The 16,403-nt window shown below is 38.9% G+C and overlaps 1 protein-coding gene across 3 annotated transcripts in view; it reads right to left on the bottom strand.

The window, feature by feature from the left end:
* LOC126094477 (DENN domain-containing protein Crag) overlaps positions 1–16,403 on the bottom strand; it is a 322,685-nt gene that overhangs the window by 194,916 nt on the left and 111,366 nt on the right. For all 3 annotated transcript variants that reach the window (XM_049908870.1, XM_049908869.1, XM_049908871.1), the window contains exons 14-16: positions 12,964–13,166; positions 9,126–9,249; positions 3,225–3,421 (exon numbers count right to left, since the gene is read on the bottom strand). In XM_049908870.1, coding sequence (XP_049764827.1) covers positions 3,225–3,421; positions 9,126–9,249; positions 12,964–13,166 — 524 coding nt within the window. The remainder of the gene's footprint in view (positions 1–3,224; positions 3,422–9,125; positions 9,250–12,963; positions 13,167–16,403) is intronic.

Raw genomic sequence — 16,403 nt, 5'->3', positions numbered from 1 at the left:
TCACCCTTTTAATGTCCTTCCTTTCTTGCATTTTATGTCATCCCTACTATGCCAGGAATACATTTATGACCATGCATTGCTCTGTGATTTTCCATCATCTAGGTGTCCTCTATCTCTTCTGAAAATTTGTGATTGCTGTGCTGAGACACCCTGTGCAACTGTAGTGACATGTTGTATGTGGTCCATCCATTGAAGTGTGCTCATGACAGTGGACAAAATACTGGAATTTTTATTTACATAATGACACAGCCATGCATCCATAAGAATTTTATTGAAATGGTTTGTTTATTAATGAAAAAAAAAAACCTGGCACTGTTTTACAATACTGTAAACTGTTCTTGCAATATTATTTGACTAATTCCAATACTTGAACACTGTTCTCCTAAAGTGAGGTCAATTACAAAACTGGTCAACCTTAATTCATTTTGAAGTTGATTTGGTTGACAAAGCTAACTTATTTCAAGCAGAATAGCATAAAGTGCTGATGGCATCAACATCATGTGTGAATATTAATTAGAGTAATTAAAAAATATTCCATGGCATCCAAAATGGAGGAGATTCATCAGGGCAACATTTGGTGTTCAAAAAGATTGTCCTCACGTATTCAATAAATAAAAGTAGTAATGGAGGTGAAGATTCAACAATTGATGGTTAAGTGAGCTAGGGGGATGAAGGTAGAGAAAAGGGAGTGGATGATTTTAATTTAAATATATTCCATCATCATATGATATATTCTATCACCTTTCGACAAACAAGTTTGTTTATTTTCCCGCTCACAACCACATACAGGATTTCTCAGGTTTCCATTGCAATGTAGCTCTGTTGGTTACTAAGCATGATTATTTACTTGCATCTCCACACAACAGATTTTCTTTATGAGGGCACATGACATTAAAGTTAAATACTGCTGACAGCAAATAGAAGCGAAGGCCAAGTTAATGTGAAGACATTTCTTGAACACTGTCAAATAACTACTACAACTTCGGTGTGTTCTTTTACATGCTATAGATTATAAGACTCAAGTGATTACAGTTGGTGGCAGGAACAAGGATTCTACAGCTCATGATTACTCTATAGTTTACAATTAAATGTTTGGCAGGGGATTAACAAAACTACTTTCAGACTGCTTGTCCACTGTACCACTGTCAAACAGCCTTTTCTGTGTGGGCTCTGATTTATCTTATTTCATTACAGTGGTCATTTCTCCCTACGTAGCTGTCAGTCAAGGAAATATTTTGGTGTTCGAAGGAGAAAGTTTGGGATTGAAGTTTTGTGAAAATGTCTTGCCAGAATGAAAAATGTCTATGTTTATCAAACAATGGAAAATTCAGGATGGAATGTAACAATACCGGAGAAGGAAAGTTGCTACTCACCATATAGCCGAGATGATGAGTCGTGATAGGCACAACGAAAAGATTCACATAATTAAAGCTTTTGGCCATTACGGTCTTTGTCAACAGTGGACACACACACACACACACACACACACACACACGCGCGCGCACACTCATGCAAACACAACTTGCACACACGTCTGCAGTCTCGGAGAACTGAGTGTAGTTTCAGTTCTCCGAGACTGCAGACGTGTGTGCAAGTTGTGTTTGCGTGAGTTTGTGTGTGCGTGTATGTATGTATGTATGTATGTATGTGTATGTGTGCCTACTGCTGACAAAGGCATTAATGGCCAATGGCTATAATTGTGTGAATCTTTTTGTTGTGCCTATCGTGGCTCAGCATCTCCGCTAAATGTCTATGTTTTATAGATTGCCACCCCAACTCACATATCGATAAACCCTACTTTGCAATAATGTGATACAGCTCCAAATGCTTGAGCCCTCAACAAAATATTTACCTCTGACACAGAAAATGATGAGTATCAATGGAAAAATACTATTATTGTACACAGATCAAATCCATCTACTAAGTCACTTACCATCCATCATCACACTGAAACAGATGATGCCAGAGAGAAGGCTGAAATACCAATTTATGTTTTCTGAAATTGTTTCACTGACAAAGGTTGTACCATGGTTCTTCCATTTAAAGATATTACCAACACTAAATTCACAGATCTTTAGATTAGTCACTGTGGGATAGAAAATTACCTAAAATTGCTCAACAAAGGAAAGGCAGTTGCACCTGATGGAACATCCGTATGAGTTTACACACAGAATGCAAACGAACTTTCTCCTCACTTCTAACAGCAGTCTGTTATATGCTCTGATTGAATGAAGTTTGCCAAGCAATTGGAAAACTGCATAGATCATTTCCATTTTCAACAATGATTGTGAACAGTGTGCACATAACTACAGATTTCCATGAAGTGTTAGCGAATAACACTGTTGTATACAGAGAAATCACAATGCTGGATAGCTGTAACAAAATGCAGGGATAACACTGGCACCTTGTGCTGGGATTGGAGGTTAACTCACAACATAAACAAATGTAACATGTTGCACATTAATAGGTAGAAAGATCCATTATTATTTGATTACCATTGCCAAACACTCACTGGAATCAGTCACTTACATTACATATCTAAGCACACGTACGAACAATGCAGGAAAATATAGAATGCTACTTACCATAAAGAAGACACGTCTCTACTTTATGGTAAGTAGAAATCTATCTTTTCCTACGTAGTTGATATTGCTACCTGGAGTTTCCACTGTTTGATTTTAGCATGCGTATGAAGTGATTTAAAGTGAACAACCACATAACAATAATAATAGGAGAGGCAGGCAGATTCATTGGAAGAATCCTCAGGAAGGAGGTAGCTAACAAAACCCTCATTTGACCAAAACCTGACTAGTACTTTCAGTCTGGTACCTTTACCACGTAGGACTGATGGCAGAAATAGCAAAAATCGAAAGAAGAGCAGAGCACACGTTTGTTTAGTAATTGAAAAAGCATCATAGGGATGCTCAGCCAAGACCAGTGCAAAATATTACAAGAGAGGTGTTGTGCATCACAGTGTGATTCAGTGTTGAAATTACAGCAGTGTACATTCATCATCATATTGTTCCCTCCTACAAATGACTCACAAAACAAGATAAAATTAGTGATATCTTATACCATATGGAGGCTTACGACAGTTATTCATTCCACACACTATCACGGCTAAAACAGTGACCTCATTTCAGATTATACATATATGTAAACATAGAATATGACAGCCAGTATTTCACATTATTCCTCAGTCTATACCTCAAAGGTGCACAAACCTTAACTTGTTCCACAGCAGCTGACTAGAATTAGTGCAGTCTGAGGGCCAAGTGGCCTCCAATACAGCTCTATTATAAAAGCCGTATGTAATAGCATTTGGCTGTATACCACTTCGTTTCATCTGAAAAAGCAGTTTCACTGCAAGGACTGGTTGGCTGTACACACCACACAGCTGCATCATCACACGGTAACAAACCTGAAACAAGCATAAAAGGAAAAAAGACTCAAATAAATTAATCAGTACAACAGTTACCAGTTTCTGCTTCTCGTGATTTAAATGTAAAAAGTGAGTCTAATGTTATGAATCACACTTCCTTAACTCCACAACCATATTTCAACTATCAGTGATACTGCTAATATATAATAAATACAAAAAAATTAAATAACAAAGACAGCAATTCACATGCTGATGAATGGTAGGTGGCATATAAACACAGTGAAGAGATCAGAAAGTACACTATCACATTATCACATTAGTTTCTAAGTTTACATTACTACCTTAGTTTATAAGTGTGTGTGTGTGTGTGTGTGTGTGTGTGTGTGTGTGTGTGTGCGTGTTAAACAAAAACAGTTTGAAAGCTGGAGCAATGATCTGATTTTTTTAAATGCGTCTATGCATCACCCATCATTTACGGGAAAGTGTGTGTTGTCTTTCCTAATTTTTGTTAATTCCCCATCCTGAAATTTCTAACAACAAAATACAAAATAATTGTGTGTGTTCATCTTGCCTTGAATTACGGAATGAGTTTCTCTTTTTTGTGATTTTTTTGTAGCTGGTAATACCTTCCATTTTCCATCAATTATCTAGTCAATATCATTATGGATTAAGGATAATACTTGCAAAAAAATTAGAAACAATAATGAAAATATTTGTGGAAAAAGAAAATTACCTAAAAGTGTAACAGTGATGTAATTATTGTACTTCACAAGAAGACAAACAAGACATAAAAAAACTAAATAATATATGCCTTGTATCTGCTAGCTCAAGATATTCACTAAATTTATCATCAAATCACACAGAAAAAAATTAGTTTTTCATCATAAAATGGAGGAAATTTGCTTTATAAGTAGATAAAGTACAATGGAACATTTGCAGGTCATGAAAGAAATTACGAAAAAGACCAACTGATTCAAATCTCTTCTCTTGTCTGTTATTTGCAGATTTTGAGGGAGCTTTTCATTCAGTTTTGAACAAATCTGCACTAACAGCCTTTGAGAAATACGACACTGATTCAACCTATGTTAGTCTATGGAAACATACATATATGTCAATGCTCAATGCTACAGCCAACACTTGACTTCATTAAGATAGTGAAAAATTCAGAATTAAAAGGAGGAGACATGGAAGAAGATTCCAGGGATCTGAAACTATTCTAAGCAGTCCTGAAGGAAGTTTTCAAATCCTGAAAGTGGGAAAATGAAAAATGAATGCAGGTTAATTTAGCATATCCTAAACACCTTTATTTTGCAGAAGATTATGTAGTGTTTGCCTCTAGTACAGGCAACCTACCATAAAGAAAGGAAGAACTTAATACAGCAGACATTAATGTGGAAACTCCAGGTTTGAATATCAGCAATATATGGAAAAGGATAGATTGCTACTCACCGTAAAAGATGACCCGTTGGGTTGCAGACAGGCACAACCAAAAGGCTGTTACACACTTAGCTTTTGGCCAAAGCCTTCTTCAGAAAAGGGTTTTTGGCCAAAGCCTTTTTCAGAAAGGGAAAAACACAAAAAAACACAAAGAAACACACACACACACACACACACACACACACACACACACACACACACACATTCATTCACACATCATGCACACATGATTGCCATTTCTGACAGCTCGGACCAGAATGCAACTGTCAAGTGGAATGAAAGCAGCAATCTGAAAGGAGCAGGGAAGAGGAAGAGATGGAATAGCAGGGTACGGGAGAGAAGAGAATGCGGGAACTAAAAGGAGGCATGACAAGACTGCCACCAGACACAGCATCGGAAGGCTGTGGGGCTGTGAGTAGGGATGGCACATGGAAACTGTTGGCTGTAAGGTTGGGGGTAGTAGGTTACCGAAGGCCGAGGCCAGGATAATTTCAAGAATGGAGAATGTGTTGTAAGGATAACTCACAACTGCACAGTTCAGAAAAGCTCGTGATGGAGGGGAGGATCCATGTGGCCTAGAATGAGAAGCAGCCACTGAAATCAAGCATATTATGTTGATACTGTCAATGAACCTGAACCAGACTAGGGTTTGGTGTTTTGGGAGGTGTAATATCACAACCCTTATTGGTATCCTGTATCCTATTCCAGTCTCATCTGCACTCTCGCGAAGAGGGCACGTGTGTAATATCAATAATTTACACAAATTCAAACTTCTGCTTTGATGTTGTCTTTTCTGGTTATCTGGATTCGAATACACTGAAAATTTTCTTTTGCAGCAAATTAGTAATTTGCGCTAATTTAAACTACTGTTTTGACATTGTTTACATTGCAGAATGAAGGAAACACGTTTGCTCTTCTCTTCCTCCCACCTGTATGCTGCTATCCCTTCCCCTGTCCTGCTCCCTCCATATTGCTACTTCCATTTAACATGACAGCTGATCTTCTGCTCTGAGCTGCCAGAGATTGCAGTCAAGAGTGTATGAACCGAGAATGAATGTGTATGTGTTTCCTTTTCTGAGGAAGACTTTGGTGAAAAGTTAAGTGTGTAACAGTCTTTTCACTGTACCTTTCTGCAACTCAACATGTCATCTTTATGGTGAGTAGCAAACTATCTTCTTCCTTCCACTGTCAAGAATCGATTATAACAGAACTTAAATAATGTATAGCCAATACATCAGAAAGAAAATAGTGGTATTTAAGACTGAAGTCGTAGAACAAGTCAAGGAGTTTTTGGATTTCAGGCAGCTGAAGACAGTGAATAGATGGAAAGCAAAAGAAATGAACAGGTGAATAAAAATCACACGATTTTCAAAACAAAGTTACTAACATTTCTGAAAACAAAATCTGCTGCAAGTGTTTATTAACAATTTTAAGCTATCACAGTGACAATGCTGTCAACACAGTGAATGGAAATCGTATATGTTGGAGGGGGGGGAGGGGCGGAGACAGAATGAAGCAGACATTTATGGTATTGAGAGGGTTCAAATAAAAATTGTAGGGAGTAAGTGTAAAAGAGTTAGAACAATAAAGATAAGACAGACTGATGAAAATATTTTACGGTATGTATCTGCTATACAACCATCCTGGATTTCTCAACACATCAATACACAGGGTTTGTGTGATATATTGGAAAGATTCTCTTTTCATACCATCTTACAATTATGTGAGTAAAATAGGGTAAATGGAAAGTAAATGGATCAATCTAGGGAAATTATTTTTAAATGGAGATACACTAATACAGAAAGTGATAAAAAGAAATTGTTAAAAGCAGAAATAATGACTCTTTTAACATAGGTGGTTAGGCTTAACTTATGGTAATCAATTTTATTGTCTCTTCTCTTCCCATCCATCTTACTATTCTATGATACAATCTTTCTCCACCTTGACAAGCACATGTTGCCTGTAAAACAGTTATAAAACATCTGACCACCCCCACCCAAAAACTTTTTGTACAGAAGCAAAATACAAAATGTTTGAAAAAAATGTTGTTTAGCTACCAGGGTAAAATTAATCAGCATGATTACCTTCCTTGTAAATTTCTTTGTTATGAAGAGATAAACAGCAATGAGTCTTTTTTAAATAGCACCATATATGTTTTATTCAGTAATACACTTCCTCCATCAAAACCTATTCAAGATGTGTCACAAAACTTACTGACTCTCCTGTACTAGTTCACAGTGCAGGTAACCAGGCAAAGTAACCCATCCACTTGTTGCAGTTGACAGTAAACAAATGGAAATACAAGGAAAGTGCACACCTGTATTTCAGTCAACCATCCTAAGTTAAATGTTTGTGCTAGTGCAACATACACCGATGGAAAATAGGTAGAAATGCTATTCATCTATGGAGCATGTAAATTAACAGAACAGTAACTGCAATGTTTTATTTACAATACAGATACACGTTATTTGAATGATATATAGTGTACAGCTAAGGTAGCCCTCAATTAAGAACTGAATCGTTACAACATTGTGGTTGAAGGTAGCTGTAATGTTACTAACAAGGGAACCTCCCCATCGCACCCCCCTCAGATTTAGTTATAAGTTGGCACAGTAGATAGGCCTTGAAAAACTGAACACAGATCAATCTAGAAAACAGGAAGAAGTTGTGTGGAACCATGAAAAAAATTAGTAAAATATACAAATTGAGTAGTCCATGTGCAACACATGCAACATCAAGGAACATGTGAGCTCAGAAGTGCCGTGGTCCCGTGGTTAGCGTGAGTAGCTGCGGAACGAGGGGTCCTTGGTTCAAGTCTTCCCTCGATTGAAAATTTTACTTTCTTTATTTTCGCAAAGTTATGATCTGTCCGTTCATTCATTGACGTCTCTGTTCACTGCAATAAGTTTAGTGTCTGTGTTTTGCGACCGCACCGCAAAACCGTGCGATTAGTAGACGAAAGGACGTGCCTCTCCAATGGGAACCGAAAACATTTGATTGCAAGGACATAGGTCAACCGATTCCTCCACGGGAAAACACGTCTGATATATTCTATACGACACTGGTGACGGCATGTGCGTCACACGACAGGAATATGTTGTCGACCCACCTAACTTGTGCACTTAGTGAATGGGTAAAAAGATTCTTCTACCGTGCCCGATTTAGGTTTTCTTGTGGATGTGATAATCACTCCCAAAAAAGTGATGGAAACATAAGAGTTTGTCACATAAACTAAAAATAAAAAATTAAACTTTTCACTCGAGGGAAGACATGAACCTAGGACCTCTCGTTCCGTAGCTGCTCTCGCTAACCACTGGATCACGGCGCACCTTGACTCCCAGTGTCCTTGATGTTACCTATCTTCGCATGGACTACTCAGTTTGTATATTTTGCTTATTTTTTTCATAGTTCCACACAACTTCTTCCTGTTTTCTTGATTGATTTGTGTTCAATTTTTCAAGGCCTATCCACAGTGCCAACTTATAACTAAATCTGAGGGGGGTGCGATGGGGAGGTTCCCTTATAAGGAAGAGGAACTCTACAGAGAAAACTATCCTGACAAGAACCCACCTTCCAAACAGATGTTTTATTACCTTGGTGTGGTGTTTTTTACCCTGAGCACTTGAACTGTGTTCTAACACAGGAAGTGCAGGTGAATTTTGTGTTCTGTTTTTAATATAGTCATGTTTTTGTGGATGGTACACTCTGATATATTTTTGAACTGGCATTGAGGAGACAGACAGTGGTATATTGAATAAAAAATATAGAGAACTATTTCAAGAAAGATGCAGTGCTGTTCGTGTCTTCATAATGTGGTATATTGAATAAAAAATATAGAGAACTATTTCAAGGAAGATGCAGTGCTGTTCGTGTCTTCATAATGAATGTAGTTATTAGAAAAGGCAACAATGCTGATTGATATCACCCTGATAGCTAAACAACATTTAATTGGTATACTTTTTATTTTGCTTCTAATATACTCTGTATATAAGGTGAAATTCCAGTTCTGAGCTTATGAAACCATTACTGTCATCCACAGAAAGAAAATATTTGGAAGGTCACAATGGTGGGTGTAAGAGACCAGAGAATGAGAAGTATCCACCTGGTTGGAACACGCAAAGGTTCTTCTCATTCTGGGGTGTTAGAGGGGGGGGGGGGGGGGGGGGGGACTAACAATTTATCTTCTCTGAGTAACGAACCAACAGTCCCGAAAACTATGAAAATACATTTACAATTTTTTATTGTTGACAAAGACTCTGAAGAATATGAAAGAGTTGCCTAGCAATTGCAAAAAGTTGTAACATACCTCATCCATAGGCTGCAACTTCATTTTCTGTATTTTTACTAAGACCTCATAAGCAGTACGTAGACAAGTAGCTGCTTTGCTTCGGTACATCATAACATAGCTTGGTAGGTGTATGAACCAGATACTGTGGACAGAATGCAACTGTAAGGCCAAGCAATAGGGATACAAGTTCACAATAAAAATAAACAGAAATCTGAGAATGTAGGCTGTTGGTCAAAGCTCTCGGGTACCCACCAGGGAGGCAGTGTTTAAATACCACGACATTTCAATGAATGGCATACTCATAATCTTCTGGTGAAGTGTGAGATAAAGTGAGATATGCAGAAGCTGTTGAGATAAGCAGATACTGTATACTTACACCAATAGAGTGGTCCCCTCCACCTGGCTACAGGTGGACATGTATTGTCTGGTTGACAGGTGTGTAGGGCTGTGAGGCTGCAGTGGTAGAGGCAGTGGGACCTCCACTCACATTTTTCTGCGAGCATTCTGGATGTGTCTTACAAGTTGAATGGGTTTGTCACATTCTTGTCTTATTACTGCTAAAGCTGGATTCCATGCACACTTAGTTGGTGTTCTTCATCTCTGCTGACAAGATTGTTGTGAACCCGTATTTCAATGGCTTCCTTTGTGACATTGTCCCAAGAGGCAACTTTTCGGCAAAGCACCTTGGTATTCTGGAAGTCAAGGTGTGGTCTTCCTTGAGGATATGCTCTGATACTGCTGAGTTTTCTGTCTGCTCCAGGTGCACAAGCCTGATGTGCTCTTCATAGCCTTTCGAAATACAGCATTGTGTTTGCCAAGTGATGATTATACTCTTGCTACATTCACTTTTAATGGGTCTTTTGCAGAGGCCAGCCACTCTTTCGTCTTCAGTAGTGGTTGGAAGATGGTTTTTAGAGTGTACATCACCTGTGATAAAGAAAACCTTCTCAACGAACTACAGCACCTGAAAGAAGTATTCTGCAAAAATGGGTACAAAGAAGTGCAAATTAATAGGGTATTCAAGAAGAGACAAGATGCTGGAAACTGGTAAGAAGAAGAACAAGACAAGAGGTATGCTTGCCTTCTGCACCTGGGACTTCTCTCAAGAAGTTGCAAGACTATTCAAAAAATCCAACATGCAAACTGTCTTCTGATAACCAATGAAGATGAAAGAGCATGTAGGCTCTGTGAAAAACTTATTAAAAATGAATGTACCAGGAATGTATAGCATCATCCGTGATGTGGCCAACAGTACATCGGGAAAACACAACACTGTATTTCGAAATGTTGCAACGAGCAAATCGGGCATGTGCCCCTGGGACAGACAGAAAAATCACTGATAGCAGAGCATATCTTCAAGGAAGACTACATCTTGACTTCCAGAACACCAAGGTGCTCTGCTGAGCAACTAGCTATTGAGAAAGCATCATAAAGTAATCGATTGAAATACGGTTCATGACATTTTGTCAACAGAGATGAAGGATATCAACTTAGTGCAACTTGGCATCTGGCATTAGTTGCAATATGATAAGAGTGCAACCAGTACCATCCAACTGCAAGACACAACCAGAATGCCCACACAGAGATGCAAATGGAGCACCTACTAGCCCCATCACTGCATCATCAACCCCTTTCTGCCGGGGTCCAGAGAACACACAACCACCCACAGCTAGGGGGAGGGGGGAGGGGGGGGGGGAGGACACTTGACCTGTATAATCACAGCATCCGAATATCTTGACACTTTTCCAGAAGATGACAAGGATGACACTCATTGAAATGTTGCAATACTTTCACACTGACACTGGCTGGAAACCCGTGAGCTTTCCACCAACCAGAAAATGGTTGTACATTCAAAACATATATCATTTTTTAGGATTTTGAATTAGTATTCCTTTTCCAATACACATACTTTTTTCATCAGCTATATCATGATAACAGAGAAAAAACTTTGCACATATATTAAAAACATAATGCTGATTATAACAATGATTAACTTGACATGGTCCTTATGCCCTCACCTTCCTCCGACCTTTTAACTGATCTACCTAGTCAAATTTAAGGGGACTTACGAAACTTTTTTAAAAATTTCTAAGTATGATTCCATCCATAATGCATATCTTAAGATGCATTTGTCTAGAGAACTGTGAAAGATACCATATGTACAAATAGGGCGAGTCAGGAGGAAAGATACATGCTTTGAGGGGCTTATTAGTGATTCTGAACAGAGTGCAGATGTTAAGTCCGCTATATGGTGAGCTGAAACCTATCCCTTTCATAATACTATCACTCCATCCTGGATTTTCCATTGTTTGATTCTGAACAAAAAACTTCATGTGGACATATGACCTATTTCAAATGGTCCCTACGACAAAACACAATTAATATAACTTTTATACATTTTTCATGAATAATTCTAAAATCACACCCTCTAGTGAAAATTTGTCACAGAACAAAATTAAACTATACTAAATTTCCTACAATAAAGGTTCAGTTCTTTTTCTCTAGTATTAATAGTTTGTATGAAGGAAGAATACTGAAAATTTCACACAACGTGAATGAGCTGAAGCTTAGGTTACAGGTTCAATGATGCTTCAAACAACAAGGCATAATAAAAAAAAAGGAGAGAAAAGGAGAGAGGGGGGAGAGAGAGAGAGAGAGAGAGAGAGAGAGAGAGAGAGAGAGAGAGAGCCCACAGCTTGGAAGTTTTTGTGACCTTTAAGATGGGTTAATGATGTTACACTGGAACCAAATTTCATCACAATTCTACCCAATGCCACCATGGACATGTCACATGACAGGAAGGTCATAAAAGTCCCACTTACACACATTTCACCCATTATTTTGCTGCTTCTGTGATGGGGGGTCACAACAGTGACACAAAGCACTGAAATTGCACAGTTTTCTCACGGGTGGTCAAGGGGAACATTTCAGACACACAGAAGCTCAAAATTGATACAGAAATGCCTCATGGGGTGACATAAAGCGTGCCAATTATGCCACTGCTTCCCTTGGGGTGTTGATTCCCAGATACTTGCAGTACGGTTAGCAACAGGACACTGTTCAACACTGCTGCCATACTGAGCTTTCAGTCCTACTCTAAGGACATTGCGGAGTTGTGACCACATTGAACATTATCTGACTCCTTTGGGATGTAGTGAGAGTGCAGTTTTTGTTCTGGTATACAAGGCATAAACACTAGGCACTGTTCAAAACCTTTAATGAAATTTGAATATGATCCAAAGCAGTGAGGGGTCTCATGCTTTTTCAGCACTTTTGTTTCATGCCCTCCTGTGGTGTGATTGTGTGTGTGTGTGTGTGTGTGGGGGGGGGGGGGGGGGGCACACACGTGCATGCGCTACATTATCACAACCATGAATAAAATGGCATTGGGTCCATCTAAAACCTCCCCACACCCCCCCGTTCGGCAACAGGCTTATCTTTGTTGCACACTTTAAAAATATACCTTTCAGAAACTTCGATACAAATTTAGTCTCCCGGTTGCTCTAGAACATGGAAGTAGGCAAACCAAAGATAAGGTGTGTCAAACAGGTTTCCTAACTCCTGTGCATTGGAATGAGAGACAATTACAAGTTTTTGAAAAAGTGACCCTTTAATTCAGTTGCACATTCTATAATGATTAACTGACTAGTTAAAAATATTTGCTTATTTACAACTATTAAAATACATTTTATTACTTTTACATTTCTAACTAATCTGCTAGAAAAGAAGTCTCTCTGAGCTTGATGTTCCTGATCGAAAATGCCAGCATATTACTTTCTAAATGCAAAGCTAGTATCAGTTCACCATACCAGTATCACTGACTGGCACCTTTAAGTGATAACAATATTAAACATACCTGAAGCATGTTCCCAGAAGGTACTTAGCCCAGTGCTCAGGAGAAGAAGAATATTTTCTTGCTAATTTTTGTGACAACTTAATTTCATGCTTTGTTCTCCGAGCCATTGGACTTCCTGGAGCACCTCCACTTAGACGATGTGCTGCATTTAGAAAACCTTTAACATCCTTTTGTTTGAATAGTAAAGGATTCAAATTGAAGCCCTGTTGACAACAGAAAATTAATGATGTTTGGAAAATGAACCACAAAGCTATGTGAATTGTATAAAAGTACAACTGTTGTCGATGGAACTAACAATGCAACCTCAGTACAGGTGAGATACTGAGTGTCGATAGGTACATAAACAAGATTGAAAACTTTGCTACGCTTCTGGGTTATGTATTCCTTCAGAGCTAATTAAGCACAGAAGACAAACACACACATCTGCATGGCTACACCGTTTTGGTTGAGAACTATGAACGTGCAATGCAGCTCGACTAGAGTGAGTAGTTTTAACTGTTGGAGTGGACTACGGGAGATAGGAGGGGTAGAAGAGGAGAAGGGACAGTTGGAGGGAAGTGACTGGTGGCTATGAGAGAGAGACCAAGGCAGGTAGGAATTTAACAGGTAGGCCACCCACAGTTAGCAGCTAACATTGGTCAGTGCCCCAGATGTCACTGAGGAGACAGCAGCACTGGGGACTCCAGTTCTGCATTGCAGTGTGCACTAAACTTGATGTTGTTTCTGGGTTATTTCTTGCACCAATTGTAAACATTTGCATTTTCTAGCTCTGGTACATTTTAAAACAACTACTGTTCGAATCAGTCAAGCTGGAAGTGCTAAATAGTAAGATGATTAAAAATAAAACGACACTGCTCAAATTAACAGAATGTTGCAGAAATAGTTTTACCACCCCATTGGGTTGTGTACATTTACCTAGTAAAACAACTGTCAACAACAACATAAATACCATTTTCACAACAGTAAAATTTCAAATCAGATATTCTGTGAGAAGGCATGGGATGGGGAGGGGACACTTAAACGATAGTAGTGCAAGGTGTTTAATCTGTAATACTAAAAGAGAGACAGTCCACAGAACATTTCTTCTTGCTGCATTCCTCTTAACAGCCACCCTTTCTGTCAGCTCTCCTGTCTAAATGCCTTATCCAAATAAAATTTCTTGCCCCCACATACAAGAAAATGACCTTTTCTGTTAATTTTGTCAAACTGAGAAAGTATCAGTATTTTCATCACCTTTTTGTACTTCCAAATACGTTACTTGTGAAAAGTGGTGAAAATATGCTTGAACTCTAGCAATATAGTCAGCCACTGAGGTGTTTGATATGTAATACCTCCTTTAATAATCGCAGTAATCCAGATTAAAACTGTGTGCGGGACCGAGACTCGAACTGGGACCTTTGCCTTCAAGGTCCCAGTTTGAGTCTCAGTCCGTGCACAGTTTTAATCTGCCAGGAAGTTTCATATCAGCTCACACTCTGCTGCAGAGTGAAAAATCTCACACAGTAATCCAGTCTTTAACAGCAATTTCTTTTACAGCAGACTGACATTTCATTTGAAGGCAAAGCCATGTACTGTGTGCCATATCTTCAGTGAGTCATGCTGAACTGCTGTTAAAGTCAATATTTAGAGCCCAGCTATCTTCACTTTTATTTTGTCAATTGTTGTCATTGTTGTTGTGTTCTTCAGTCTAAAAACTGGTTTGGGGGTGGCTCCATGCTATTCTGTCCTGTGCACCCCCCTACACACACACACACACACACACACACACACACACTTCATTCCAACACTAAATTGGTGATGCCTTATGTCTCAGAATGTGTCCTATCAACCAATTCCTTCTTCTAGTCAGGTTGGACACACATTTCTTTTCTGCAAAATTATATTCAGTACCTTCTGATTAGTTATGTGATCTATCCATCTTCAGCAGCAACACATTTCAAAAGTTTCTATTCTCTTCTTGTCTAAACTGTTTATCATCCATGTTTCACTGCCATACATGGCTACATTCCAGCCAAATATCTTCAGAAACAGACTTCCTAACACTTAAATCTATATTCAATCTTAACTAATTTCTCTTATTCAGAAATGTCTTCTTGCCATTGCCAGTCTTCATTTTATATCTTCTCTACTTTGGTCATCACCAGTTATTCTGATGCCCAAATAGCAAAACTCATCTTTGCAATCATTATCAATTAAACTGCCACATAATTTGATGCATAACTGGCAATAAAGAAAATTATTGTAGTAAATTGAATTTTACTTTCTGTTAATGTATTTAGATACTTGTGCTAAGAGCAATTTCTTTTAAAGCATATAACTATTTGAGTAGACAGAAGCATCTTTTACCCTGATGTGCAGTTCAATGTTCCAACGAAGAACGAAGCAACCAGAGTACAGTAAAAGAGGTAACATACTAAATTAAAACCGTATTAAAACTTTTTAAGGTGGTGGTAATTCATTTGGGAGGACAAATGCCCGTATAAAGGCTGTGCAGAAGTTACAGCAAAGCTGGTATATGACGAGAATGGTTTCACAGCTGGCACTGCCTCTGATAGGCTAAGATATGCTTATGATGGGATTGAAATAGGATGTCCCGAGCGGATACATTGGACAGATCTTGCAACTGGGACTTAAAATAGAAGCATGATGCATGTGGCAAGGAGGTAGCAGTATGTGTGGCATAAAGCTGGACCAGGATACTTTGTACATTGGCAGCAGAATTCCAGTTTTGGTGTGTAGTAAGGATTACGGGTGTGATGTTCCTCATTTACAGGTGTGATAGGTAATCAAAGCAAAGTTGAGGGACATGGTTAAGTTGTTCCAGCCCAGAGTGATATTGGGTAATTGAGGAGTTGGGGGTAGGGGTGGAGTTGCTTCTATGAAAATGGTTCATGAAGTTGGTAAGGGGAATACTGGCATGTTGGATACGGCATGGGAGATCTATTTGCGGACTAGATTTGGAGGGTCAGGAGTGTCAATGCCTGTCACCCTCCTCATCCCAATAACAGGTAATCACTCTCACCCGGGGTCTCAGTGCCCTGTCCTTCCTGTTTAACCTTCCCTAACAAATTTTTTGATAATACTTCAGCATTCAGGACAAGGGATTATTAATCACTGCAGATGCATCATCCATTGGTAACAAGAGTGTATGGGTAAGCCTCTTTATTGAGGATGGTGTGGCAGCTATCAAAATTGTGGTACTTTTGTCGATTAGTGAGCTTGATACAAAGGTTTTTATGGAGACACCAAGAGAGGTGGTGTCCGAAACAATCAAGAAGATGGAACACTGGGCTGGAAGGACCATGTGAAAGGGATGCAAGAGAAGGTGTTGGTGATGTGGAGGTATGAGGATAGAATGCCTTTATCGTGGGATCAGATCATGACGATCTCATCGATGAACTTGAGCCAGACAAGGGGTTTGGAATCTTGGGTGGCTAGGA

This window comes from Schistocerca cancellata, chromosome 8 (genome assembly GCF_023864275.1).
Source record: "Schistocerca cancellata isolate TAMUIC-IGC-003103 chromosome 8, iqSchCanc2.1, whole genome shotgun sequence".
Classification (NCBI taxonomy): domain Eukaryota; kingdom Metazoa; phylum Arthropoda; class Insecta; order Orthoptera; family Acrididae; genus Schistocerca; species Schistocerca cancellata.
The sequence above is the reverse complement of the archived record's forward strand: the minus strand, read 5'-3'. Positions and strand labels throughout refer to the sequence as shown.